Source organism: Tympanuchus pallidicinctus, unplaced genomic scaffold, assembly GCF_026119805.1.
Source record: "Tympanuchus pallidicinctus isolate F22 unplaced genomic scaffold, pur_lepc_1.0 scaffold1, whole genome shotgun sequence".
NCBI lineage: Eukaryota > Metazoa > Chordata > Aves > Galliformes > Phasianidae > Tympanuchus > Tympanuchus pallidicinctus.
In genome coordinates this window covers 84,742,529-84,769,738 of record NW_026294618.1, presented here as the reverse complement: position 1 = coordinate 84,769,738, position 27,210 = coordinate 84,742,529, and the positions used below count along the sequence as shown (strand labels likewise).

Here is a 27,210-nt window from a genome sequence, read left to right as displayed (position 1 = left end):
AATGGATCATTTGGAAATACGCTTTTGCAGAGATATAAACAAAACAGGGTACAAGAGGACGGGCCTGTGAGCACAGGGTGCCTGGGCCTGCTGTCCCACATGTAGCCCTGGCTTTAGAGGAGCGGTCACCAGGCCATCCCGGCAGCCTCCACCCCTACACAACAGGCGGGATGTAGGGCAGCAGCTCAGGGCGCAGCCTGCACCAGTGCCCGCGCCATCGCCCTGAGCCAGGGCCGCCAGGAGGTCGCAGGGAGGTGGGGGCATGGAGCTGGTAGATGCCACCGTCCCACATACACCATGGGCAGCAGTACGGGAGATCTGGATCTGCTTTGGAGAGGCAGTGCAGGGGAAGAGGTGGGCTAAAGCAAAAAGCGCACCTTGGGAAAGAAAAATCCCGCAACTCCACGGGGTGTGCACTCCCAGCTAATGCACTTATAGCTCAGCAAGTTGTTTCCAAATCCCAAAAGCGAGTCAGGACATCGGCCCGGCTGAGCTGCAACCGCAGCAAGGCCCCTCCTGCGAGCACCGGGGGGCCTTGAGAGCAGCTCCTCCAGAACTGCTAAGAAAGCAATCCCCAGCAAATCCCATCGGACTAACCGTAAAAAAGGGCCAATCCCAAGCAAAACCTATCGGGCTGACCCAATGAAAAAGGCTGGCTGCTGTGGCAGGGCTGTGTTGTCATACATCGCTTACGTTTGTTTTAATTTTAAACCCGGAGTCAGCCCAAGGTTTGTTACACAAACATATGGCACCCGTATTACATTCTGCCTCGTATTTATAGAAAGTACTGCGGCAGTCCAGACAGCGCAAAGATGCCATAACGTTAACAACATTTATTATTAGTATGACAAAAGAACAAAAGTAAGCCTGCAGAAACCAGGACTTAAAGTTTAAGGGGTTGGTTGGAATAAGGAACCAAACTGCAGAGCTATTAGTGAAGAAAATCCCTCCAGCATTAACACACGCAATCCCCAGGCCACCGAGCATTTTGTTATATAAACACGCCCCCAGAAAGGCAATTTCTTTAAAAACTCAAGCCCTGAACACTGATTACCATGTTTAATACCAGCCCGATTAGCACTGCTGAGCCCCAGCCCGGGGAGCGGTGAGGCAGAAGTCCTCATCCCTTTCTGGATCCTGCTGCTGAGGAGAGTGGATTTGGGACAAAGGGTGAATCTTAATGATGCCTTTTTATTGCCCTGCCACTTCCTCCTCAGCCCAAACAAGTGGGAAGGGTACCAGCATGTCCCCAGCAGCTATAAATGCCATTACTAGATTTTTCCATTCCAACTGCAAAGGTACACGCAGCAGAGGCTGAATCCTCTACCCTTGACCTAAAAAGAAAGCAGGAAAAAAAAAAAAAAAAAAAAAAAAAAGGGAAAAAAAAAAAAAAAAAGGGAAGCAGGAGAAAGCACCCCAGCAGCACTCGCAAGGCCGAACATTCTGGAAGAGCATATTAGCTTTGGCCGCTGCCCAGCACTAGCTGCAGGAGTGTGCTGGTTAATCTGTAGCCAGACTGAGAGCAATGGGGAGCAGGACAGGGCCACCCTGCAGGCAAGGAGGGGTGAGGGGCTGAGGGTGTCGGTTTTTTTTGTTTTGTTTTGTTTTTTTTTTTCAAAAAAATTTTATTGGGAGAACTACAAAACATTTACAGTACAAAGTTTACAGTCTCACACAATTTGTAGTGAACTGACTCCCGAAAAATATATTACAACTCAAGTTGACTTATCCTTTAGTTACATTCAAAACATACTTCTGTTAAAGTAGTCCAAAAGAGTACATAGTGCTCAATCTGTACCTATGTACAAACAAAACTAAGCTACCGCTCATTCATCCACCGTCCAGGAAAGTTTTGGAAAACTCCCGACTTTCTACATAAGAAAAAAAAAATATTACAAGTTTTGGAATTCAATTAAACAAGATATGCTCGTGAATAAAGTTTCAGATCCAAAGATGGCCGCCATTCTTACAAAATAAAGAGTGGTGAAATTTTGCTGTAGTCAAAACCCATCCCTACATTCAAATTATCACCTCAAGCATTAAGAGAAATACTCATTTGGTTGAGAAGTATTTAAGGCAAGCGTGGACCCTCCAGAAGGCACTGTGAGGCATAATACTGGGCACCCCAATTATTGCTACATCCGTTGAGACTACATCACAGTGTGAGTGGTGGAGTTAGGCAACGAGGAACACTTTTTGGTTATACTTGGAACGAGGCTGCATCAGGTTCGCCACTTTGAAGTCTGATTGCCAAAAGTCAGTCTCTTGTTGGTTTTCTTCTACTCGGACGGGCTACAACCATTTACATTCTAAAAAAATCCCATAGAAATTCCTCAAACTACTTCCACAGCATCGAGACCGATTTCTATACAGAAACCATGCAATCTTTCAGATTTACGTAAACAAGGAAAGAAATTAATGAAATAAATATTACATACAATCTCTTAAATTAAGAATTTTACTCATTTACAATAAAATAACCAAGTGAAGTTACAAAAAGGCATATATTACTGTGAAAAGAACACACTCCACATTTCGCCGATTAATAATGGCAATCATAATTTAAACATAATAAAAGAATATATATCTATTGCTTTTCATCATACCCGATAAATACAGTATGAACAAATTACCAATGCATACTTTTCACAAGATAATAAATAAGTTAAATAGTTTCATATTGAGTTGTGTGCAGTGACTCATTCATGCAATCAACTCAAAACAGCTAAAAAAAAAATTAAAAAAAAAAAATCAGCAGTTATTCTCCAACAATTACAAACTAAACTCGGTCGAGTGCTTCCAAATAAAGCAACAACGAAAAAGAAAAGTTGTTCTAAGCCAAACATCCACTAAGTGGTGGCAATGGAACCAATATTAAACTTTGGAATGAAGGTTTTAGCATTTGTTATAATAATAATATATAGATATATAAAAAAAATAGAAGGTTGTTATCAAGGCATATTCTTGGCAGGATGTTGGATTTCGCGCTGGAGAAGCTCGCGGTGGGTCCGGCCGCGTTCCCGGATGGAATGGTGCTGCTGGTGCGGATCAGAACTCGTCTCCGGAGAACGAGAAGGACAACTCCGAAACACAAATCCCCCTTCTTCCAAGGTCTCTCTAGAAAAATAGGTTTGTTCAGTTCACGTCAGTCGCCCTTTCGCACGACGCTTTTCGCTTTGTTCAGCTCTCGTGTGTACATTGATAGGTTACGCGTATAAAAAAAAACAAACAAACGACAACAGACAAATAGAGAGGGGGGCCGGCTCGCTCCCCGCGCCCCACCGCCCGCGGCCCCATCCTTCTTTCCTTCCTTCCACCCTTCAGTCGTCGGAGATGGAGAGGCGGCTGAAGATGGGAAGGCGGCGGCCCGAATCCAGGCCGGGCGACTCGGAGCCGCTGAGCGAGCCGGAGCTGAGCGAGCCGCTCAGGTAGCTCTCGCGGTCCGAGAGCGAGTCCGGCGGGCTGGGCGGCGCGTCGAACACGGGCGACTCGGAGAGGCGGCGCAGGGGCTGGAAGCTGAAGGGCGGCGAGGCGGGGGGCGGCGGGCAGCCCCCGGGCGGCGGCGGAGGCTGCTGCTGCTGGCAGCGGTAGTAGGCGGCGGCGGCCACGGCGGCCGCGGCGGCGAAGCCGGGCGTGTGCAGGGCGAGCGGCGCGATCAGGCTGCCCAGCTCCTGGCCCGAGAAGGCGAAGGCGTTGTTAGCGCAGGGCGGAGAGAGCAGCTCCTCGCAGTACGAGGCGGAGGCGGGCGGCGGTGGCGTGCGGGAGCCGCCGGGGCTCTCCAGCAGCGCGGCCTCCAAGCGGCCGCCGGGCTGCGGCGGCGGCGGGGCGGCGCCGTGCGGGTGCGGGGGGTGGTGTTGGTGGTGGTGGTGGGCGGAGAAGCCGGAGAAGCTGAGGCTGTGGTGCAGCTTGGGCCGCTCCCCGCCGCCGCCGCCGCCGCCGCCGCCGCGCGGGTGCCCGAAGCCGCCGCCCAGCGGGTGCTCGCGGGGCGCGAAGGCGCGGAGGTCGCCGGTGCTGCCGGCGGGGTGCGGGGCCGCGTGGTGGTGGTGGTGGTGGTGCTGGTGCGGCGCGGCGGCCGAGGGCGGGGGGGCGGCGGCCGTGCCCCCGCCGGGCGCCGGGCGGCGCTCGTCGGCGTTGTGGATGAAGTGGCAGCGCGGGCCGTAGGGGCAGAAGCCGATGGTGTGGAAAGTGCGGCAGAGCTCGGTCTTGTACTTGGGGTGGCGGGTGAGACTGCGCAGCTCGTGGAAGCCGTGGGCGAACTGGCACTTCTCGCCGTACTTGCAGGCGCCGCTCTCCTCGAAGGGGCGGCACAGCTCCGTCTTGTAGCGCGTGGAGTTGATGGGCGCCCCGCCGCCCCCCGAGCCGCCCCCCTTGCCGGCCGCCGCCTGCTGCTGCTGGAGCTGCTGCATCAGGTGCTGGCTGCGCTCGCCGTTCTCGCTGAAGGAGCGGTCCCGGAACTTGTTCTCCTTGTTCAGCAGGGCCGTGGGGCTGCCGCCGCCGCCGCCCCCGCCGCTGGAGCCCGGCTCCTTCAGGCCGCCGAACGAGGAGGAGGATGAGGACGAGGAGGAGGAGGACGAGCTGGAGCCGGTGGGGCTGGGGAACTTGGTGCCGGCGGCCAGGGCCGGCAGGTTGCTGGTCGAGTGCCGCCGCAGGAAGCCCGGCGCGAAGCTGGAGCCGGAGGAGGTGACCGGGGTGCCCACGGCCTTCTTGTCCAGCATGCTGCTGAGGTTGGTCAGCGACTTCTCCGTCTGCGGGGCGGCGGGACGGAAGAAAAAGAGCGGGTTGCAGCGGGACCGCGCCGAGCCCGTGCCGCCGCTCCGCCAAAGTCGGGCGGAGGAGCCCCGGCCCCGAACGCGGCACCCCCCGGCGCCCCGCGCCCCCCTTACCTTGCACAAGAAGTCGATGTCGTAGAAGGCAGATAACAGCGTCGTAGACATCTCTAGATCCTGTAATGGTCGGAAATACAGGAAGGACCGAACGATCCCGCTCTCCTCGGAGGGTTTGGAAAAGCCACGACGAGACGGGAGGGGGCCGCGTGCTTCGGAGCCGAGACGGTCCCGGCTCCTTCCCGGCGGGGCGGGCGGGACGGCGGGTGCCGGGCCGAGGCGGCGACGGCGGCTGCACAGCAGCGAGCGACCTGCGGGAACTCCGCGGCGCCCCGCGCCGCCTCCATATAAACGCCGCCGCCGCGGCCCGCAGGGGCGGGCCCCGCTCCCCCCCGCCCCGCTCCGGCCCCCGCCCCGCCCCGAACCGAGCGGCCCGGCGGCGGCCATGGCGGCACGGGCCCCGCGGGAAGGGGCCGCCCCCGCCCGCCCCGCCGAAAATAAACCCGTGCCACGTAACTGCCGCGGGACAAAGGGCCGCGCGCGGGGCGGCGGCGGGTGCGGGCTGCTGCGGGCTGCTGCGCCACCCCTCCCCCCCCGCAGCCCCGGACGGGCGGCTGCCCCGTGACAGTGGCGCAGCGCCTGCCCCGCGCCGCCGGGCGGGAGGCGAAGTTAGCGTCCGCCAGGCTCAAGCGCTCCGTGGTCGCCCTACTGCGAGCCGTGCCCGGCTGCAAACTTCCCACGTCAGCAGGAAGCGCGCGCTGTCAGAGCGCGTTTGCGAGCGCGGGGCTGGGGGTGGGTGCGTTCCTCGGCCGCCCGTTGGGCTTTGCCCCACGCCGCGCTCCTGTACCACCCTCCCCTCCCCCCGACCCATCGCCGGTGGGTCTGGCCCTTCGCGCCCCTCAGGGCCCCTCCGAGCTGAGCTCGGTGCCGCGCCGCCCCCTGGCGCCCGCCCCGCGTAACACTGCCGGCCCCGGGGAGTGCGGCCGTGCCGCCCGCGTGCGGTGCTGCCCCGAGCACCGCGCCGCTGCTCCCGGCCCGTCCCTAGCGAGCTGCTGGGGCCGGCTAAGGGTTAAAGTCCTGCGAGCGGCCGGTGCGCGGTAACTGCGGGCAACGAAACCGCCAGGCGGACCTTTATTTGCTCCCTATAAAGTAGGGGGGAGCGCGGCGCTTGCTACACAAGCCGTGAGACACCGTGCCACCCAATGCACCCGACTCGTCCTCGGGGCCCACGGAGCTGCCAGAACGCGAGCTGCCGTCTCACGGCCACCGCCCGGCACCGCGCGCGGCACAGGCGCCCAGCTCTCATCGCGGCGCTAACTTTCCCCTTTGAGCGAGCGGGCGCTTCGCTTTAAGTAACATACGTCACCCCGAGCCCTGCAACTGACAGCGAGCGCTCGGATTCCCGCTCACTCTCGAGCCACGGTGCGATCTCGCGCCCCCGCCAAGCCCTGCCTGGAAGCGCAGCCCGCTCCGCAGCACAACAGCCTCGCGCCCCACCTCCGGCCGCGCGGCCCCCGCCTGCCGGTGCCGCCGCGCACGGCGGTGCTCTACTGCCACCTGCTGGCCGCCCATGGCGCTGCACGGCCCGACCCGGCTCTCCCGGCTGTCCCGGAGCGGCGGCAGCGCGGGAAGCGCCGCACACAGCGCCGCTGCTCGACTCGCATCGAGTGAAAGCGGTTTGCAAAACGTCAACGTTTCGCAACAGCGGCCATTCGATTTGCAGAAAATGCGGGCACGTGAAGCGTTAACTGATGCAGGTCCATCTATAAGGCTGATAGCAAAGTGAGGTTCAGAGAAGAATGCAGTAACGTTTAAGACACAGTCAAAATCTTGTCAAGGGCAAAGAAAGAAGCCAAGGTTTATTTAAGTAACACTTAAAAATTTACCCTATCCATTTAATAATTACCATTCCACACATAGAAAGAAAAAAAAAACAACCCTAAATTTTTCTTGGTATTAAAATACAGGAGGTCAAAACTTGGACTAAAACGTACCCTAACAGGTGGCCTGCACCTGGCTGAATGGAAAATATTAGGCTGAGCTGCTCTACTTCCTACAGTAGCAACAACAAACCATGCTCAGCCGAATTAAATTAGTAAATGCATTTAAAGGGAACTGTCCCCAGCAGCACACCTGACAAAAAATGAATGGACTCACGGATGGAAAATGCATTGGAAGCATGAATAGTGAACAGTTTATGGCAGGCTTCCTGGGCTCATTATGGCCATGTCTCAGCTCCACGGATACCCTCAGGATTGGCTCCTTGTTGAGCCTACAGCTCCCTGAGAATGAACTTTTAAGAACTTTGTAGCTTTTTAGGAACTTTTGGTAATTTACTTTTTCAGATTTCAATCTTTGCCCTCGTCAACTGACCGCAGCAAATTCAGTATTTTAAGGCAGAGTGATATTTGCTCAGTCTGAATGGCCAATTTTGTGAATTCTGCCGTTTTCAAAAATTCTGGACTTGGAGGTAGGGCTGAAAGGAGGTGGGCAATGAGCTGGGCTTGGTCCTGGGCCCTTTGGGAGAGTCGGTCAAGCTCTCCTCCATCCGGCAGAGCCAGGTGGGTCACCTGGGAGAGCAGCAGCAGGTGCTTACCCAGCAACCTGGCAGTGGTCAGCTTCTCTGCCCAGAAGTTCACTTCCCCTTTGTCAAACAGGCACTCGTCTTCTTCCTAAGTGGAAACACAGCCATTAGGAAAGGACCCATGTGGCATGGCAAGTGCTAAGTGAGGCTATAGTGAGGCAGGAGAGCATGCAGTCTGAACCCAGCAATCAGCAGCAATGACACTAAGTGCAATTAGCTGCAGCTGCAGCCAGCAGCCATTTGTTAAGTACCTCTTGATTTATTTCACTGTTTGTTGGTCTTTTAATTTCGTGCTGATATTGCCAGGCCACTGACATCAAACTCTATTTATTTATTCTAAGCACTGTCCATGTGATTTATTTTTTATTTTTAATTGTAATACAATTAATATTGGAGTAATGACCATCAGTCCACTCCACTATTCTGTTCCACTCCACCATGGGCCTGCAGAAGCACAGCAGCCCTACTATGGGACAGCAGCGGGTGTCACTTACTGGGGTGGATGTCTGCAGGCCTCCCCTTGGGTCGCTGTCTCCCAGCAGCCACCCCAGCAGCACTGGGATGCCAGCATGTGTCTGCCCCCACTGCTGGAGCTGCTCACACAGTGTGCCAAAGGCCAAGTCCAGGGCCAGGGGTGCGTTCATGACCCTGAACGTGAAGCCTAGCAAGAGAAAAGACATGCAGTGATGTATAGCAAGACCAAGATTTACACAAACATGTTTATAATGATGAATCAGACTGCAAGCAAGTTAGATGGATACTTGTCTCTGTGACACTCGGAGCCTTTTTTCCAGTTCCAACATCATACACAAAGCAGCTGAAACACTGATGCTTGATACTTTTTCCTGCTCACATAGTGACATTCCTCACTATGGATGTCTGTACACAGAGATGTCTGTTAGAAACGCTTCCAGAGATTGTGTCCTGACACCCCAACATGGTGACTATTTACACAAACCTGCAGCTATGCCATAAATCTGAGCTGATGACTCACTGGAACCCAAAGCCTACATTATATGAGCTGGGATATAAAATGAGTCACTATTTGGTATGCAGTCCCTTTGTACATGGTACAATATACACATACGCAACATGTATGAGATCAGCACACAAGACAGGTCTGCAGAAGATGCTAAAGAAGGGCAAAGCGGACACTGTTTACAATATCATCGCAGAGCTCTGTTTACACAGTTTTTGCTATCGGCTTCTACAGTATTTTCCCTGGGGACTGAAGAAATGAACAAACAAATGCCAAAACTGCACACAAAACAATCCACCGCATGGTATTTCTTCCCTAAACTTCCCCACTGGCCAGAAGCCTTGTCTGCATTCAGACCCAGCCTCAACTTTCACAGATTCGGGTTTCACCAGTGGTAACATCAGGGCAGTTTTTTTTTGTTTTGTTTTGTTTTTTTTTAATGAGAAAGAGGACAGGAAGGGGACACAGCTAATGAACAAGTCCCTGTTAAATCCCTGTTACTGTAAAACAGATTTTGGCAAAATTCACCCTTGTCCACAGTCACCAGCAAAAAAAACAGCTGCTCACAGAATAGCCTTACTTCTCTGCAGTGACATCATAAGGATGTGTCATCGTTGAAGACTGCCTTTTATGAGCAAAGTAAATAGCAGAGCCAGGAAAATCGATGCAGAAGGAAGAACGCAAGAAGTACGGTCTGGGTGCACCTTCTGCTCCCTATGCCAGCAGCACATTTTCCAGAGTACGCTCTGGAGTATTTTCTGGTGTATGCTGGTGCAGAAGAAAGACTGTACAATAAAATGGGGTCTGCGTGCCATCACTGGGGAAATAGGCATGCCAATGAGTAAGGAAGAGCAGGAAACAACTGCGGGCAGAACAGGCTGATGACAAGATGAGCACATGGTATCTGATAGACCCAGCGAAGTCCAGAGCACATCAGGGAGGATGAATTAGGATTTGAGACCATGAGAACAAAGGACTGTAATAAAGAAGGGAGTGAAGGAAAAAGAACAGATGGTCCCTTCTTTATCTTAGAGTTAGATGAGGGTACATGGAAATCTCCTTGGACAAGCCACAGGAAGGTAGGCAGTCAATCTCCTGGTGACACTAATAACACTACATACACAGTTTGTCTCTCTGGTAGAGACAAACTTTCAAGCCTGTTTCCTTCATGTGAAGACTTACCACAGTATCAGGGCATCCCTCAGTTTTGTCAGTGGGAGAAACTTTGCAGGGGCACAGTGCCACATTCCCACACCATTTACTTTAGGTTTTGATGATGTTTCTTTCCAAGTCTTTTCTCTAAGCTTGCTTTCTCCATTGCTGTGCCCACTGGGGCCTCTAATTATTAGGTGAAAATGCCCCAAACTGACAAAGTAGCAAAACAAAGGTACTGCTTAGATCAGCCCTGTTTGCTAGTTGTTTTTCAACAGTGCAACACAGGAAAAAAAAAGGCTATTTTGTAATGAGAAAGCATGGTAAGCTTGTATAGGAATCCTTGTGTGAAAACAAGTGAAATTGTGTATATTTATATTTTTTTATATATATGTATTTCTATTTATGTATTTTTTTTTTCTTCTTGAAGAAGAGAAAATTTACAAGAACAATATACAAAGGAAGTGTAACACACAGGAAAAACACGAAGGCTGAACACAGCGCTGTTCCAAAGACACAGACTGCCCTCCCGTGAGCTGCAGACAGCACTCAACTGATCTGCCCACCGAGCACATGAGATTTGCTGCTGAGGCCAGAGGAAAACATAGAGGCATCCCGTTGATAAGGCTGAAACTTAAGCTTCAGACGTTTGGGAAAGAGCCTGCCAACGCCATGGCCTCCTGGCACTTGAGGTGTGACACAGGCTGAAGGGCAGATCAAAGCCCGGCCCTGCCTGCCCTGGCTCTGGTGCAGAGCACCAGAGCGGCTGCATGGTTCCCCCACCATTTCCCCAGCTGCTCACACAGCACGTTGCCATGAGCTGGTTTCCACAGCAGCTCACACAGGTATTTGATACTAGAGTTGTTCAGGACCTGAGCTGGAGATTACCACTGCCACATAGGCAACAAAGCACTGGAATAAGTATTCAAAGGTGTATCTACTCCCTTAGCTTTTGAGTGCTGAAGTGACACAGAGAAAAGAACAGCAAGCAAAGTTACTGCACCCTTATGATTTAAAAGGTATAAAATGCTTTCAGCGGGAAGAATGTTTTGTGGCTTTGATGACCCCCTGCTCTAAAAATAACAGCACTGAATGCTGTAAGCGTGTAGTTACTCTTTTAAGGTACCCACAAAAGGTGCATGTCTTCTAAAAATTAATGTGTGTCTTCACTGACATATTAACTGACGAGAACTGTTCCTCACATCAGTTTGCCTGCAAAACATGACTGCTTTTGAAGAAGCCACGAATTACAGATTACCTGATACCGAGCTCATGACTCACACTGTGACTTCAGCAGCGGTCTGAGCACGCTGGAAGCTCTCTATGGGCAGGTGGTTCTCTCCCTCACACCAGCCTCTGGCCATGGCCTTGATGCGTAACTCCTGCCAGCTCAGGTCCTCTGCTGAGCACCTGGTAAGCTAATGCTCAGAACAGCAAAATAAGGATTTGGTGTGCAACAAAGTGTGTGGGCTTTCCTGCTCGGTGAGTGAGCTGAGCTGCGTGCCCTGCAGCCTGAATGGGCACGGCTGGAGCTAGGGATGGCGAGGTCCCACGGCCCCTGCACAGAGCAGGAATGCAAGAGGAGAGAGAGCAGGACCTCCCCTGGCAGCAGGCTGTCTGGGCGGGTCAGCCAGCACCCAAAGCTTCACCACCAGAGCCGTGTAAACAGCCTGCTAACCAAGATGACTCAAAGAGCTAATAATAGCCTCTCATAATGTAAGCAATTGCATATTTTAAATAAGTGAATGAAAAAAAAAACAACAGATTTCTAGAACCCACTCCTGACCGACAGCCACAGGGACTAAAATGGCAGAAAGTGAACCTGGAGATGTGGCTATTAGCAAACACTGGAAAATACCATAGTGTTCCTACCACAGCAGTTCTGCAGGCTGTGTCAAAATGATCACTTATCAGTTATTAAAACTCTAAAGCACTTGTATGTTCCAATGTGCAAAAATACAAGCAACATGATAAGCATCTTGTTAAATAAGCCATTATAGGGGCTGAAGTACAAAAAAAAAATTCTCTGTGCCTTAAACAAGTAGTTACAAGCAGAAGAATTAATACTACTCCCTGAAATGAAAAACTAAAGATAACCATCAGGTACTACATGTTTTTTTCATTTTCAGGAAGTGAATTTTCATAAAGGGAAAGGGGTTAAGTACTGCACTGTTTTAGTCTTCTTAATCCACCCACATAAAAATTAGACCTCCTACATGCACATTCATATACTCCAAAAGCTTTGATCATGCCAGATGTAAATATTTCTTTTAGTCACATATTACATGTCCTCAAACTATACAATTGTTCTCTGTTAAAGCCTTGGTGATACTGTTGGAGAGCTGAAAGGATGTATTAAAAGCACACGCATGGGAGACTTCAACAACAACCGTGATAAAATATAAGCAAAAGAGAACATACTCCTTGCCTAGCAAACCATTTTGTAATTGTTTTTGCATTGGAAACTGTTAACTGAAGTTCATTTTTGATCAGAAGGTAATGCAGTTTGTACAAATGTATATAGTGTGTTCATAAAGAAAATAAGCAGCACTAAAAGGGAGCTTAGCATCAAGGCCTCAAGAGCAAGCATCACAAAGATCAGGGCACCAATAGTGAGAATGTTGTCAAGGAGAAGGTAAAATATAGATTGAAACTGAAATTACAGAGAATATTTTAGGTAGACTAGGTATATTTTAATGCTGTAAAAAAAGTGCTGCCTACCAACCAAGGCATAGCCAGCACTACTTTGCTGTCAATACAGTACTTCATAGCACCCTGGTAAAGCAGGGCAGTAGGATTCTTGCTTCAGAGACAGCACAAACACATCAACCAAGTCCACTGAATGCTTACTTGGCAAAACTGGGGATTAGGCTGATACATCACCTCAACAAGATGATGAATTCAGCAGGAGACCATTTTCCCATCCAAAGATGGTAGATCCAGCACCACTCTCATTAATACCTGCAATGTTGGATTTGCAGACAGGACATTTCAGCTACTGAATCAGTACTCACTTTGGTAGCACTGAAGGTTTTCTTTTGGGCGTTATGTAATAATTAGGGTTACACTTGATGTATCAAATATAAGAGAACTGGGTGATGCACTGCTGCAGATGTGACTTCATTTACAACACTCAGCTCATGTATGCATGTGCTTCTCAAAACTTAAAAAAATCTCAAAATTAAAAAAAAAATAAAAATCCCACTGGTCCATTCTGTGAGTTACATAACCTGGCAAATAAATGGAGATTAGAAATTATATTTCTTATGTTGAAATCACCTGCCTGTATACTCTGTATACTCTGAGTTAGACAGGAATTGTGTAACTCCACAGCAGTGCAGGGGGCAGATGGTGCAGCCACCAGAAAAACCAGAGGACCAAAGAAGGCAATGGCAGCAGATAAAAAGCCAGGAGGCTTTCATTCCCACTCAGCCTCTACAAACACCATTACAGTGCGACTCTCCTTCAGGATGTGAAGATCAAAAGGACAAGGGAGAGGTAAAGCAACAAAAAAACAAAAAACAAAAAACAAAAAACAAAAAAAAAAAAAAAAAAAAAGAAAGAAAGAAAAGAAAGAAAATGCAAACCTGTCAACCTCCAGAGAGCTGGCAGAGGGCTGTTCACAAAGATGCTTGTTCATTGCACTTTGTCAGTTTAAGTTACAAACATTGCAATTTCCAGTTTATAAAATGACCGGTTATGTAAAATCTAATATATAAGCAGATTCCTTTTCATAGTGTTTCATAAAAATCAAAGGCAATTAGATCATTTCTATCCTCTCGAGAAATAGCTTTCCCCCGGTGACGTACAGCTACTTCATCTGTTTTCCATTTTCCTGCCCGAATCTGCTTTCCAGCCGCACTTTTTCAGGGTGATTTTAAAAAGAGGCCTTCTTGACATCATGCAGTACGATGTCAAAACACAACACCATTACAAAACAAACTAATCAAAACTAATTTCTTAATGGTTGCAGTCTCTGAGTATAGCAGCAGTAACGCTGCTCTCAGCTTTGGCTTTGATTATAACCAGATCCGAGTTAATAACATCTCTCATTATGATGGAAACGTACAGCTCAGGACCAAACAGAATATTCAAGTCCCTTCTTGAACAGAAAAGCATGAACATTAATCGTCTTTTCAAGACCACAATGTCCACATTTTTGGAATGTGGAGAGAGCAATATTTTTCAACCGAGAATTATGTTTTAAATATACATACACACACACAGGCTTTTCCCATACACACCATGCCTCCTTTGCACAAAGGGTTTTATTACCAAACAACCACAGCTAGTAGATCCTTCACAGGAAATGAGCATTTGGACTTCACTTGCAGAAACAACCCCCTGCCGCAAAGCCATGTTCCAATTTAAACAGCAAAAAGCCATCACCTCCCGCATAAACCCACGGAACTTTTGAGAAGGTAAAAAACATTATCCTCTGGCTAATTATTTAGAAGAATGCCAACGGAGTATATGTTTGAACCCAGTTAGGTATGCACTGGAAAAATGAAGATGTCTACTCACAGTTTCAAAATTCGTATCACCAGAATTATATACATGACTTCAGATTCCTATCATTGGTGTGTTCTGATACTGAAAGAACTTTTTGCTTTGCACTGAGGAAGACTACCAGATGTGATTGAGATCCGTATTCCAGCTGTCATGCAGGAACACTGGAGGCCAGTTTGCATCACAGCTGGGATTAGAAAACATTATCTGGAGAATGGTGGTGAAAGACTGATTATTTAAGGGATAAAAGAATAAGGAAAGTGGGAGTAATCAATGTAGGAGACTGCAGACAAAATGCTTTGCAATACTTGAAAACCAATAAACCAATATAATTCAGGATTACGTTCAAATGCATAAAGAAGTATTTTTACAGCAGCAGTAAAAAGGCAGGCTCTCCTTCATTATTGAGGAGTCATACAGCCACTACCACCACAGCGTGCATAAGGTGTCTATCAGGCTCTGTAAGCTGCTGCCCTGCTTATTCACTTGCAATTAAAATGCTGATAAGAAAAAAACGACACATAATAGATTATTCACATGAACACTTCATTTAACATTTACCACTTCCAGACTCCAGGGCTGAGCACATACAATTATCTTTCATGTATTCCTTCTTAATTTTCAGGAACATAACACTCATAACCTTTATATAACGGTGCCACTGTGTAATTAATAGAGCTAAATGAAGCGCTGTCAGTAAATAATCAGTAGCCAGCCCTTGATGGATGAGCTGATTCTAATTCAGTGCATTTACTTTCAATTTTAATTAGTGGCATTGTATTCTACAAAGCAAACAGTTCCCTCACCCATGTGACGATCTAACATTGTATGAGAGGGCTGAGAACAACTTACAAGGTGTCAAAATAAATTTGGAGTACAAAATAAGAAGTCACAGTGATTACACATTCTTATATAATGTAATCCTTTAAAAAGAATCAAGTAATATTAAATTCCCAGAACAAAATCCACCGGTTTTACCAAGTATCATACATCTCAATAAACCCTGCAAAGACAAATCATGACTTTCAAAGCAGTCTCTCCTCTTTTTTAAATTAAACTAACTCGTATGAAATACTAAGTGTAGATTGGTGGATTTTTTTTTTTTTTTTTTTTTTAATTTTTTTCTAGAAAAAATACAGGCATAAAAATGCTATGTATTTCCACATACAGGTACTGATGTAGCACCATACATAATCCTTTTTGGTACAATAATCCTTTTTCCAGATGCATGCTCGTTGCAGCTGCTGACAACTGCTAAGCAAACTCTTCACTTTAGAATTGCTGGAATTTACAGTCACTTTAGATTACTGGAAATTTTTCAAATAGATACAGGAAACTTTGAACTACTAAAGACCACATGCATTACAGAATGCTTTGAACCAGTTCTATGTTTTCTCCTAAATGTTAATTCACATTGGTATGTCTTATCTTTCTTCCAGCAGTTCTGTGCTAACACAGAGAGGCATATTCCTGTAAGGAAGTCGTAGCTACTGAGAAGACTCCTGATAACTACAAAGCATCTGATCCAGGAGTATGTATGATTTACTGAATGTAAGTATTTTTGAGCAGAAGAGCAAAATAAAACAAAAAAGTTGGGAATCTCAGCCACTCAGTCTTCATGTCTGTATTAATGCCATATAATTAAACAGTGTGGGCAAAGGTTGTTTTCAAGATAACATTATTTATATTTCATTATTATCCTAGTTTTATATTAGTTATTAAAAATGGTGATATTTGAAAAGAACAGACTGTAAGATTGCTCCTACAGAAAGTGCCAGAAATCTCATATATTATGATATTTGTTAAAAACGTTCATGACATATTCTCAGCTTCTTTGCTGGTCAATTCACTAATCCCATTTTCTCAGCATGTAAGAGCATACAATTACAAACTGAAAGCTCACAGAAGCTGTTTACTACGCAAAAACCTGATGAAAAAAGACCCTTGCATCAAAACCTTCCAACACGCATAGACCAGACAGACAACAGATGAATAAAACGAAGGGATGAAACTTGTTTGCAAAGAATGGCTCACAAGCAGTGTTATTTTTATCTTTTTCCTAACAGTAAACATACATAGATACATAATGCCATAAAAATACTGTTCAATTTGCCAACACAATCTTATGGCAGAAACTACCAAAATTACAAATCTGTGATGCTCTTTCTTTTCTGTCAAGATCCAAATGCCTTCTAGTGCCTGCTTGCAAACTGCTCTCCATGCAGTGTTGTAGCATCTTCTGTTATATGCATTTCTGGCATTCTGATGAAAACTCTACCTGACTCTAGAGTTGTGGTTTACAGAGAAGCTGATGTTGCCAGGGTTTTCCTTTTCAACAGCTCATCAGCCAGTACAGACCCACACCTTTTGAAAGACTTAAAGGGTACTCTTAAGATCATGGAGCATATTTTGGTCCAAATCAAGGAAGCAATCTCCTCCCTGTATCAGGTTGAGAAGCCTCAGAAGGTCTCCTGATTGAACTAACCTCTATAAGCAGCAACAGCCAAGAAGAGAGGAAAAAGCCCCACTGCTAGAACACGTTCACCACAGTGTGCTGGAGGTAACTGTTCAAAGGAACCACTGCAAAAGCTTGTATGTTGCCTGGCAGCAATTCTTGCAGGTGTCTAACAAGCAAATTATAAGCATAGCTGCTTATATATTATCTCAATTCTGAATGGAAAATACGTATCTTGGAAAAAAATTTCAACAATCCATCAGAGATCTACTTGCCCTTCACGAAGGCAAGATGATGGCTCAATGATTTCATCTGAGAATGAGCTGGTTTCTGGTATATACCAAAACACAATGAAGCCTACATGCCCCCTCATTCCTCTGCTACCAGAAGTTGACCAGAAGTCAACACAAAGGCATACGGATCCTAATTATGCTATTGTTGCTTAGGCAGTTCTAGAGTACCAGGAAGGGCTGCATAATATTACTTCCCTAGATGATGTTCAAATTTCACACAAAAGCAAGAAACTAATTTTTCTCTCACACAACTCTTACCTCCTAGGTGACTTTCTTGATTTTGCAGCTTTAGCAACACAGAGCATTTCCCCATTATATAGGCACACTTCTTTGGAAATCTTTTTGGCCTGGTTGCATAATATTTAAAATATTTGAAACTCAGTACTTCCAAACTGCTGTTGTCAAGTGAGTAACAGCTGGATCAAAATCTGCCTGGAAACTGCCAGCCATCGTGTCCATATCCCAAACATTGGTGAGGCAACTTCACCCATGTCTTCATCAGGCACTACACCACCTCACAGGCCTTGACACAGTAAGGTGGATCATTAACACGCAACATGGCTTATTTGAATTACTCTGAGGCATTCTTCCAAGCAAATGTATAGGAAGAACACGAACTGCTTATTCTTGCATGCAATGAGACTATATATACATAGACTCTTGGACTGACGAACATTATTTCATCAGTAATCAGAATCCATTAACTGAAAGTCTGACACAGATACAAAAATATTTGTATACGTGACACTACAGTTATCAATTTTACATTTGTATTTTCCACTTCTTTCCAACTCTTTTGTGGACTTGGTTTGTGTCTCTTCAAATGAGAGGGAATTGAAAGAGTGCTGTGAGTGCTCTCCCCAGAATATGGATGTCCTCTGAACATAAGCATTTCTTGCACAAGTGAAAAGTGAAGGAAAATTTTTCTCACATACGAGTTCAGGTAGGATTTGTGAACACCAGGGACTTCCTGATCACAGGGAAGAAGCCTTTTCTTCTATGCTCTCCTCATTTAATATATAGCTTTGAACCTTTTTTATTCCAAATATTTCAAAATATCCAAATAGGAAGACAGAAAGACTAACTAACCCGTGACTCTCACTCATTCATCACTACATGGAATGCTTCCCCAAGTCACTTGCATTTGTATGTCCACAGAAATAACAAATGACATGATCTGTTTTCTGCGTGTAGAGAGGAGAGATGTGAAGATTAAGATTTAAAATCTTGACTGATCTGAGGCTTCATGACTTGTTTTCTGACTACTCAGCATCCCATGTTTTAATATTCAAAATTCGTTTGCCTCTGGCTTCTACTCTGTGTGCTCTGAACTCCTGCAACTCATGCCTCCAAGGGACCTAGGTAAGCAGTCAGCAAGCCAGTGACCTCTTTTCTAAACTGGTTGAAATAACTTGCTTACCTGCACAAAAGAGCTCTCTGGGATAGGCAGGAATAGAATGCTAATCACAAGAGCAATACTAAGTGGCTTTGGCATGTTCTTTCTTGTGATCCTGTCTTACTTTATCACTCTGCAAATGAGGTAATGCTGTTAGAGATGTTTCCTATGCTGTATGTTCCTGATTCAACATCAGAGCAAATCTGTCTTGTTGAATGAATAAGAACTTCTGGGGAGGAAAAAAAGAAAAAACAGAACAAACAAAAAAACCCACTGACAAAAACAAACAAACAGCCATCCTGTGGTAATGTAGATAGCCCCTGCTGCCTTATTATACATGCAGCACAACATCTTTGAATGAAGGTTGCATTTCCTATCCTTTAGATTCTTGGCTTTTGCAATCATCCCAGCACTCTTAGTGTAGAGAAGATGGGAAGACAGCAGTGTGACTGCACAACTTTCCAAGTTTCAAAGCAGAAAAAGAAATCTATACCATATCCAAATAATGTGACATTATATTGAGGCTCATGAGCTGAAAAACAATGAAATCACAAGTCTGACCCCTCAGACATCTGCCACTAAAAGCTATTGAAGTAAGAGCAAATGGTAACAGCACAGGAGATGTGAGGTGTACAGATAGCATAACTCCTATGTCTTCTATTTAGCCCCAGGCAGCCAATTCCATAGCATCTCAACGCAGGTCTAATTATCTTGACCACTTAAGTCCTCCTTTTCTTTTGAAAACTCAAGGTTTGACACTCAGCCTCTGAGTGACCTGCAGTCATGCTGTCTCCCAAAATACTGGAGAGTTCCCTTTTGATCTTCATTCTGCTTCTTCCCTACATTCTTCTTTTGCTGAAGCCAGACCAGTCTCCTCTCACCACAATCCTCATGGAAGATCCTTCTCCTTTATGCCTTCCTCTTGCACTAAAAAGAACAAGGCTCCTCACCTAACCAGGCTGAACTCTCAATAGTTCATCTTAACTTTTCCAACAGCCCACAGAATTTTGCTGAGGTCTCTTTTATCCATTCTATAACCAGAAATGATAGCCAGTTTCTCTATATTTTGCTGTAACAACAATATCCACAGGTACTAATGAAAGCACATTTCAGGTTTTCATTTCAAGTACCTAAGCCCACCCTGGCCCAGAGCTACCCGAAGCAACACTTGCAGAGTCCTTCTGAGGCACTGTGTTCCTGGCATATGGCACATTCAATAACCCCACTGGGAACACAAGTAAGCAATGCAGGAACAGAGAAATGTAAGATGTTTATTGAGCACAAAAATCTTTGGAGGTTTTAGCTTTTAGACTCCATGAAGTCCCTACTGAAACATTTCATGGTCCTATTTTCTCAGCAACTCTTGCACATATTTCATCAAAGTGTCTTGCTCCAAAACATAAATATATTATGGCATTCAAAAGAAAAGACCTTCAGTTCTTTTTGTAATCTGCATAAAGAAGACATGATTCCCTAACTTTGCATACAGATTCATATATAGATTTGCATGTACTGTAGTAAGAAAAAAATATATGTTTGCAGTATGGAAAATGTCAATACCAACTATTAAGAACTAATGTAAGTATCTGAAAAACATGGCTTTATAATGAGAGGTGTCAGGTAACCTAACAACAGACCATCAGCCTCGCTTACAAAAATACACAGTTCATGCACAATTCATTTAATTTACAAGACATATTTTAAAGAGGAGATGGAGACAGAAAAGCAATAGGCTGTTAAATTTACAGAAGTCAATGGAAGGTCTATTGAAAAGGTGTGAGAAATTGGGAGGATGAAGTCAGAGGGCAGGTGGAGATGAAGAGAGCACTCAGTGCACAGAAACAATAACAGTGCTGCTATATTTTATTCAATCATACTGACAATCTACAAGAATAAACAACATCAAAGGGATTTTTGTTCCTTTAAAATAATAATAAGGAAATCAGCAGGCATGCTTTTGTGTACGTGGTTTCCCACCACAACTTCTGAATGAGCTGTGCAATTTCAACCCAGTCTGTCAAAAAAGGGCAAAGGAATCCAAAATATTTTGGCTTGTTTCTATGTAACTAGCCAGCTGCATAGAGAAAGAGACCTAGCAAAAGTTGAAACTTCAGTGATCAGACATGAGAAAATCCACACAAAATAAATCCATGAGAGAAAAAAAAAAAAAGCTCCCTTTATTTCACTGCTCAAGGAACTTTTCCTTAAATAAATAATGGTATGTGCAGTTAAACTCCACACTGATGTGTGTATGTAACAGACATTTATCTCTTTAACATCTTATTTTTCATTCTACATGTTTAAAATGAGTTTCCTTCAGGGAAGACCGTATCCTGCTATAGCCAGCCATGAGTATCACAGCCTTCACCATTACTTGTGAGAATCAAGTCAAATCCTCTGCTTTAGAGAATATACCTTTATTCTGTAACAACCTTCCACAGAGATAATCATGCCAAAACTTACAACACAATACAAAGCAAGGCAGCTAAAAAGCAAGAGCTGCAAATATTGTCACTGCTGCTTCTGGGAGTTTGAACTGAAACCGCTACTGTGTTCTGTAGACCAGCACAGGATTCAGTTCGTGTATTTAAGTGATATTTCACTCTGAGATCCCTTATCTCCAGGATCTCCTTACATCCTGTTTTATTTGCATTCCGGGGTCTGCACCAGTCTCACATTAGAGGAGTTTGAAGTCACTGGCTCCAAACAGTCAAGTCCTCTCTACTTTGGCATATATCCTAAGAAACCATTTCTCTTCTCAATAAGATCTTGCCTAATTTCACTGGTCTATACAACACACATTGCTTTAGAAAAAGGAAAGCAATATTGAAAATATCTTTTCTGTAAGACCCTTCACTTGTTCAATAACACCATTTTTTTGATGCAACCACTTTGATTTTCACAGAAGATGAGATGTATCTTGTTTCCTTGACACTTCTGAGATGCAGTAGTGATAGAATATGGAGTATTTGTATACTATATCGTGCTTCTTAATGTCTGTACACTAGACAGAGAGCTTTCAGTAAGAGGAAATAGAAGATGAAAAATCAATCTTCTCTTGTTTACAGCAAATGCAAGTTGAGCATTCTACAGCCAACACAGTTACATGCTAACTTTCATAAACCTTACAAATTTCATATTGCAGTACATCCACAGAAGTTCAGCAGGATTTATGCAACTTCAGCTACTATCTGCTACTTACATGTACTGCACTAATATGTAGCATTGCTCTAAACACACTTCTGTTGTGTTAATACTGCTGCTTGATTCATATGGAAAATGTTCTGCATATTCAAAGTATCTCAAGATTAGATAACAGAATTAAACTGGGAGATTTTTTCACAACAGATTCATTCAGTAATTAAAAAATAGCAACAAACACCAAATGAACAAAAAACCCAACATTTTTAAAAGTATATGTTTAAGAGCCTAAGTTTACACTTTACCAACCTGAAGTTCTAGTATTACAGTGCATAGATTCTGGAATTAGGGAAAGAAGGTTTTGTTTGGGTGTGAATTTATAAGAATGAGTAAGAAAAACCTAAAAAGTGTAACTGTTGTCTTCAATACAAAAATAAATAAGCTTGTGTGCATCTGTACAAGGGAAAATAAAAGTGTAATTAGCATAGAACATGAAAAAATGAATGGGTTTTATTAGTTTTGGTAATAAGATATTGTAAGTCTAACCTCTACAGTGATCAAGCCAAGTGTATAAGTTAATCAAGGCTTTCACTGAAGTATTTCTGTTAACACTTTCATCTTACCAGTGGGAATTATTTATAAAAACCTTTTCCACTGCTAGCATGACAAGATGATCATTAACACAGCACAGACCATGCAAAGGAATGAAATTAAAAACACGCGAAAGTGGCATGACGCTGGTACTGTAAGCAACTACCATAAATCATTCTGCTCCTTGAAATGATTTCAATAGTCTTGCTTGAAATCAAACAATCAAAAGCCTTTTACAAAAAGTCTAATTCTTGAAATTTAAATTTCTAGTTTTCCCAAGGAAGTCCTACTTGACTTTTTCATGCATGAGAAATCAATTTGTTCAGAAGCCAGTTCCAAGTTCCTCTTTTAAGAGCTCCCTTGGAACTGATTACAGAAGAAAACAACTTTTACACATCTTAGGTTTTGAAGTAAGGACCTGCTGCGTCCCTTCACCCTCAACCTTCCTTCACCCCCACCCCACCACTAATTAAAGCAACCAAATCAGTGGGAAGTCTACAGCTCAGGGAATTGGTGATACCACAAAAACAACTTTCACTCTCTGGTGCTGTTTGGTCCTGGGCACAGGTAGGTTCTATCTTGGTCATTAAAAACACCGAGTGCTGACTTATGTGAACAGAAGCTAGTGGTTTAGGTTAGTCTGCAAAGGCATTTGTGGTCCTCACCTTGCTCTCACACACATATGCACAAATTGTGTCAAAAACTTTGCTTGCAGAAATGTATGATCTCCTCCTTGGTGAAATCCCACTCAGTGGAAAATGACATTACTAATAAAAAAGTATCATACATGCATGTCCTGGAATGGGGGCTTTGCAGCAGATGTGTTTTGCACAGGGCTACACACAGGCTATCAGCTTCATTCTTTCAGAGGAGTTATCTTACAGTCAAGTTCGATGCAAAGGGCAGAACAACAGATAGCACTGTCGTTATCTCTGTTGCAGAAAGACAGAGACCTTCACTCTCCACAGCTGCCAAATGAAGTTTTCTGTGAGCAATGTCTTTACAAAGAAATAATGGACTACTTCCTATAGCAATAGATGTAGACTTCTCAGCATGTATTCTTCTATATAAAATACAGATGAATATTTAAATTGAAGTACTATATATTTAGTCTAAGTATGAAGAGTTTTACGAACTAGATTTCTACAGTACAAGTTCATTGAAAACTTGTAAAATTTTGCAAGCTCTCCAGCCCATAATATTTTTTCAGCTGCAATCCCAGGTCAACCTTTACAAAGCATACTGCTATGATAGATACATGTAGCCAATCCTCTCACTGATCTTTTACATCAGAACTTCCAGAACGCAGTTCTCAAACACGCTGTGAGGGCGGTGTTTAAGATACCACAAATACCACAGATGCTGGGCTGTATCTATTTGTATTGCTTTCCTTCACGTGACCTCCTCTGTCTTAAGCTGCCTAAGGAGGACAGAGACAGTTGTAGGTTATGGATAACTCAGACCTTTTTGTGCTAGCACCCTATTTGCTCCAGCTTTTACCCGTGCAAGCTAATGAATGAATGAAAAGTTACACACTTCCATATTTTGTTTTATTCAAGTAATACATTCTAATCTCGGTAGGAATACTATAGCAAAATGTTATATAGATTATAGGCTAAATCCTATCAGCAACCTTTATTTGTCATGGAACCTCTGTTCTGTCTCTAAATAAATCTGTTAAAATCATATCTCAAAATTCTAGATTGGAAGATGCTAAACATTTTTTGTTTATTCTTAGCATGCCCAGAATTAGCAGTGTAGAATGCCAGCTACAGGAAACAACAAACAAACCCCCAAACCACAAAGCTTTGTGACTTAGCTGTAACAAGTAGTCAGCACAGGGCAGGTAATACAATTTGTTTTTACCTAGCATTTCTTACAAAGGCAGACAACACAATGAACTTTGGGTCCATGAGCCCAAAGGTAACTCCAGAGAGTTTTCCACATAAAATATTTAAGCCAATTTTCTAGCTTTTTCTGCCTGCTTTTCCTCTGCATCCAGGGAAAATATCTACACATTATTCAAGAGTCACCATTAAGACAGGAAAAAATCATATTATAAATGCAATCTGGAAAATTTAAATTACTTCCCAATCAGATCTTCCAATAATTTTCATAAAAATTGGAGACATTTTTAGGGTATAAAACTAGAATGTCAGATAAAAAAGAAATGTTACAGATTCTGAATTTACCTATAACATTACCACACAACTAGGCCATAGGTCAAATCTGCTTCTGGAACAGGACTAAATTTATTCTAGAAAAGAGACCAGATGAATTCATTTACACTCGTAAACCTCAATTCTTTCATCTTGCAACCGACCTGTAATTGTACCCTTCTTAGAACTATTACAGCAGATGTAAAAAACACCAAATTATAGCTTCTAGCCACAGTAAATATTTCATAATCTCTACCACGTGTCATTTTGCTTTCTGGAGCAAGCTTCTTAGATGTAAGGTCATCACAGTCATCAGGTAGTCACCAACTACCACAGATATTACCATCTATTAGTTTGCTGTGATTAAATTGAATCTTATATATGCACGAAGCAGTATTTACCTTTAAAAACACAGAAGAGGAAAAACAGATGCGGTCAGAGGTACTGTCTGCAAGTAGAAGCTTGAATTTTCAACGTTTTAAGGAGCATGTCCTCTGTGAACCGTACTCTACTTACAATCCTACAATTACAGACAGTGTTGGTGCATTATCTGTGATGTTACCTTGCACAGCCTGTGGTACTCTTCAGTAACATCTAGTGCACTTCCCAGTGCAGAGCGTTCTCGTAATTCCCAGCAGCTCCCCCTCCAGCTCCCTTGTTAGAACCCCTTTCAGCGTATTCCATGAATACACTCACAGCTGTTTGACCTTTCCTCCTGTCCTCAGCATGCTTTATCTAACATAACCCAAGAGCTTTCACCACTTTGTAGTGTCTGTGAATACACAGTCCTGCACTATATTTGATTATAACACTGCAAACTGCTGCCTGTGTTTGACACTTTACCACTGAGGTAGCAGGAAGTATTTCTTTTAACATAGACTATTACACAGACACCACACACAACCTTAATAAAATAAGTATCACTTGTGCAGTTTAATCTTGTTCTGCAACACAAACTGCTTCACTAGGAGCTTTTTCTGCTGTTGATTGTTTCTGAACTTCATCACATCATCTTCTGCTTCTGCTGAGAGGGGTCTTGTCTACTCTCAAAGGCCATTTGGCTAAATGCCTCCTCCCATTGAAATCCTAACATTCAGCTCAAACAATTCCTCTTTTATGGCAGGTCTAGTTCTTTTTGGATAGTTGTGCATCTGGATACCAGAATGCAGTTATCAAGAATACTGTTAAAGCAAAATAAACACTGCAGCTGATTCCAGAAAAAAAAAAAAATATACGTTACACTTTCTTCCACTTGCCCCCAGCACAAGGAACACCAGTGTGTTCTGGCTAACACCAGGAGCAGTTTTCCATCAGTAGCCCTGACAATGCTGATGACTTTTGCACACTTCCCAAGAGCCCTGTGACACATCACAAGATCTGACTAGGAGAACTTTCTGGTCATCAGACTCCAAATTTACAAAAGACTCTCCAGGCAGCTTAAAATTCATGGATGTTATTAAGTACTCTGTGAATGCTGTTTTTTCCTACGCAGGGCAGCTGGGAGGGCTTGAAATTGATCCAACTGTTGGAAGCTCTTAACTTTCCACACGATAGTGGTTGACATCATGTACTCAGAATGAAAATGTTTCATCATCTGCATGCATTTGCCCCTCCACAGCGCTAAAAGTCTCATTTTCTGGTTAGCAACTGGAAGAGCACTGTAGCTTCAGCACAGCACTCTCTACAGACAAGTTCTGATTTGATGGTTTTCATAACTCCTCCATCGATCTCTAAAGAATCTAAAAAGGAAAAAGAATGCACAACCCTCACTTAAATCAAGAAATGGAAACGTATCACCTATGATCCTGCCACAGATTCCAGTTAATACATCCTCAAAGCAGTGTACGCATGCAGTTCCCTAGTTTATGTTCAGGTAATTACCATCTATTTCTTTAAGGCAGGCAGCTGCCAGAACTGGTTTTAAGAGATGTAATTAAGTGAATTGTTTGGGGCCTCAGCTTACAAAGAGGTCTATTAGCCTAACCTGAACATCGGGGCAAGTCACCAATGCATGAGAAAAGTTGAACCCTACACATTAATCTTTGTCCAGGATCACAGTAACCCAACTCGTTTTTTATTCACCACACTGCTCCCATTTGCCTCCCTAGAAGGGAAGCACAATACCAGCACAGAAATATAGCCAAGTGGTGGATCTCTCCCCAGGTTTGGCAAGAGGACAGATACATCAGTCGGTCTTCCTCCTTTATTAGAAGGCATGAGAAGAAGTGGACTTTTGCTATGACCAAGGTTTCCACATACTTTACGGAATAAAACACAGCTTCAAATACCAACAAGGAATTGAGGCAGCAATGAAAGTACAATGTATTTCTTTACATTTTTCTGTGCACTACATGGGATGTTCTTATCACGCAGCTGAATACCACCAATGAGAACGGTATTTGTAGCATCTGAATTTTGCACAGCATTTACTCCTAGCTGTTTCACTACCAACTAGAGAATGGATTTAATTTGTTCCCTTGTCCTGGAAGACTTCATGGATCAGTCATGAAGGACACTTGGGGTACAAGTTTTGAGATCATGTCAGTCACCCATGATTTGTTGATATTACCTGTGGTGCTGACAATGAATGCCAGGTCATTGGACGGTTTTAACATCACACAGCCGACATTATCTCTTATCTTTCAACTGATTTACAAGATTTTCTCAGGGCACATGTGTATGAGAACTTCTGCACAGCTTTAGATTTACTGAAGATTTTTAATGGATAGGTTAAAGAAACATAAATCTGACCAAAATCTTTTCTCTTTCAACTGTAAATACAGTCTGATCTTTTCTTAACTTCTCCTTTTCTACCTCTGCTAAAGGCTTACTTATGCATCCCACCTTCAATAAACACAAACATGAGACTTTTAGCACACATCTTCATGATAGATAGACTTGCTTTCAGTCAAGAAGTTTTTATTTGAATTTACCTTCTGAATTCATGATGTGTGGGGAAAAAAAAAAATAGAAGCACAAGGAACAAACAGCTTTGCTTTTCTTCATGCCACAGAGACAGCATGATTGATGGAGAGGTTCTATTCAGCCAAATGCTAAAGAATAGAAAAGAATTTGAAGTTACCTTGTAAATGTTTCATTATTTAATCTAATGAAATTACTTTTTTCCT

General features: G+C 44.3%; 2 protein-coding genes across 5 annotated transcripts in view; both read right to left on the bottom strand.

The window, feature by feature from the left end:
- Positions 1 to 3,139: 3,139 nt before the first annotated feature.
- On the bottom strand, positions 3,140 to 5,157 carry ZFP36L2 (ZFP36 ring finger protein like 2). Its single transcript, XM_052684344.1, has 2 exons — positions 4,884 to 5,157; positions 3,140 to 4,745 (listed from the first exon to the last, which is right to left on the bottom strand). The coding sequence occupies exons 1-2, from the start codon at positions 4,932 to 4,934 to the stop codon at positions 3,321 to 3,323; spliced, it is 1,476 nt and encodes a 491-aa protein (XP_052540304.1). The 5' UTR covers positions 4,935 to 5,157; the 3' UTR covers positions 3,140 to 3,320.
- Positions 5,158 to 6,653: 1,496 nt separating this feature from the next.
- The window catches only part of THADA (THADA armadillo repeat containing), a 218,249-nt gene continuing 197,692 nt past the window's right edge, over positions 6,654 to 27,210 (bottom strand). For 3 of the 4 annotated variants that reach the window (XM_052698123.1, XM_052698116.1, XM_052698132.1), the window contains 2 exons: positions 7,902 to 8,068; positions 6,654 to 7,495 (listed from right to left, as the gene is read on the bottom strand). In XM_052698123.1, the coding sequence (XP_052554083.1) occupies positions 7,172 to 7,495; positions 7,902 to 8,068 (491 nt within the window). In that variant the 3' untranslated portion in view covers positions 6,654 to 7,171. Of the gene's footprint in view, positions 7,496 to 7,897; positions 8,069 to 27,210 lie in introns of all 4 variants that reach the window. The other variant, XM_052698137.1, reaches the window with a different exon arrangement.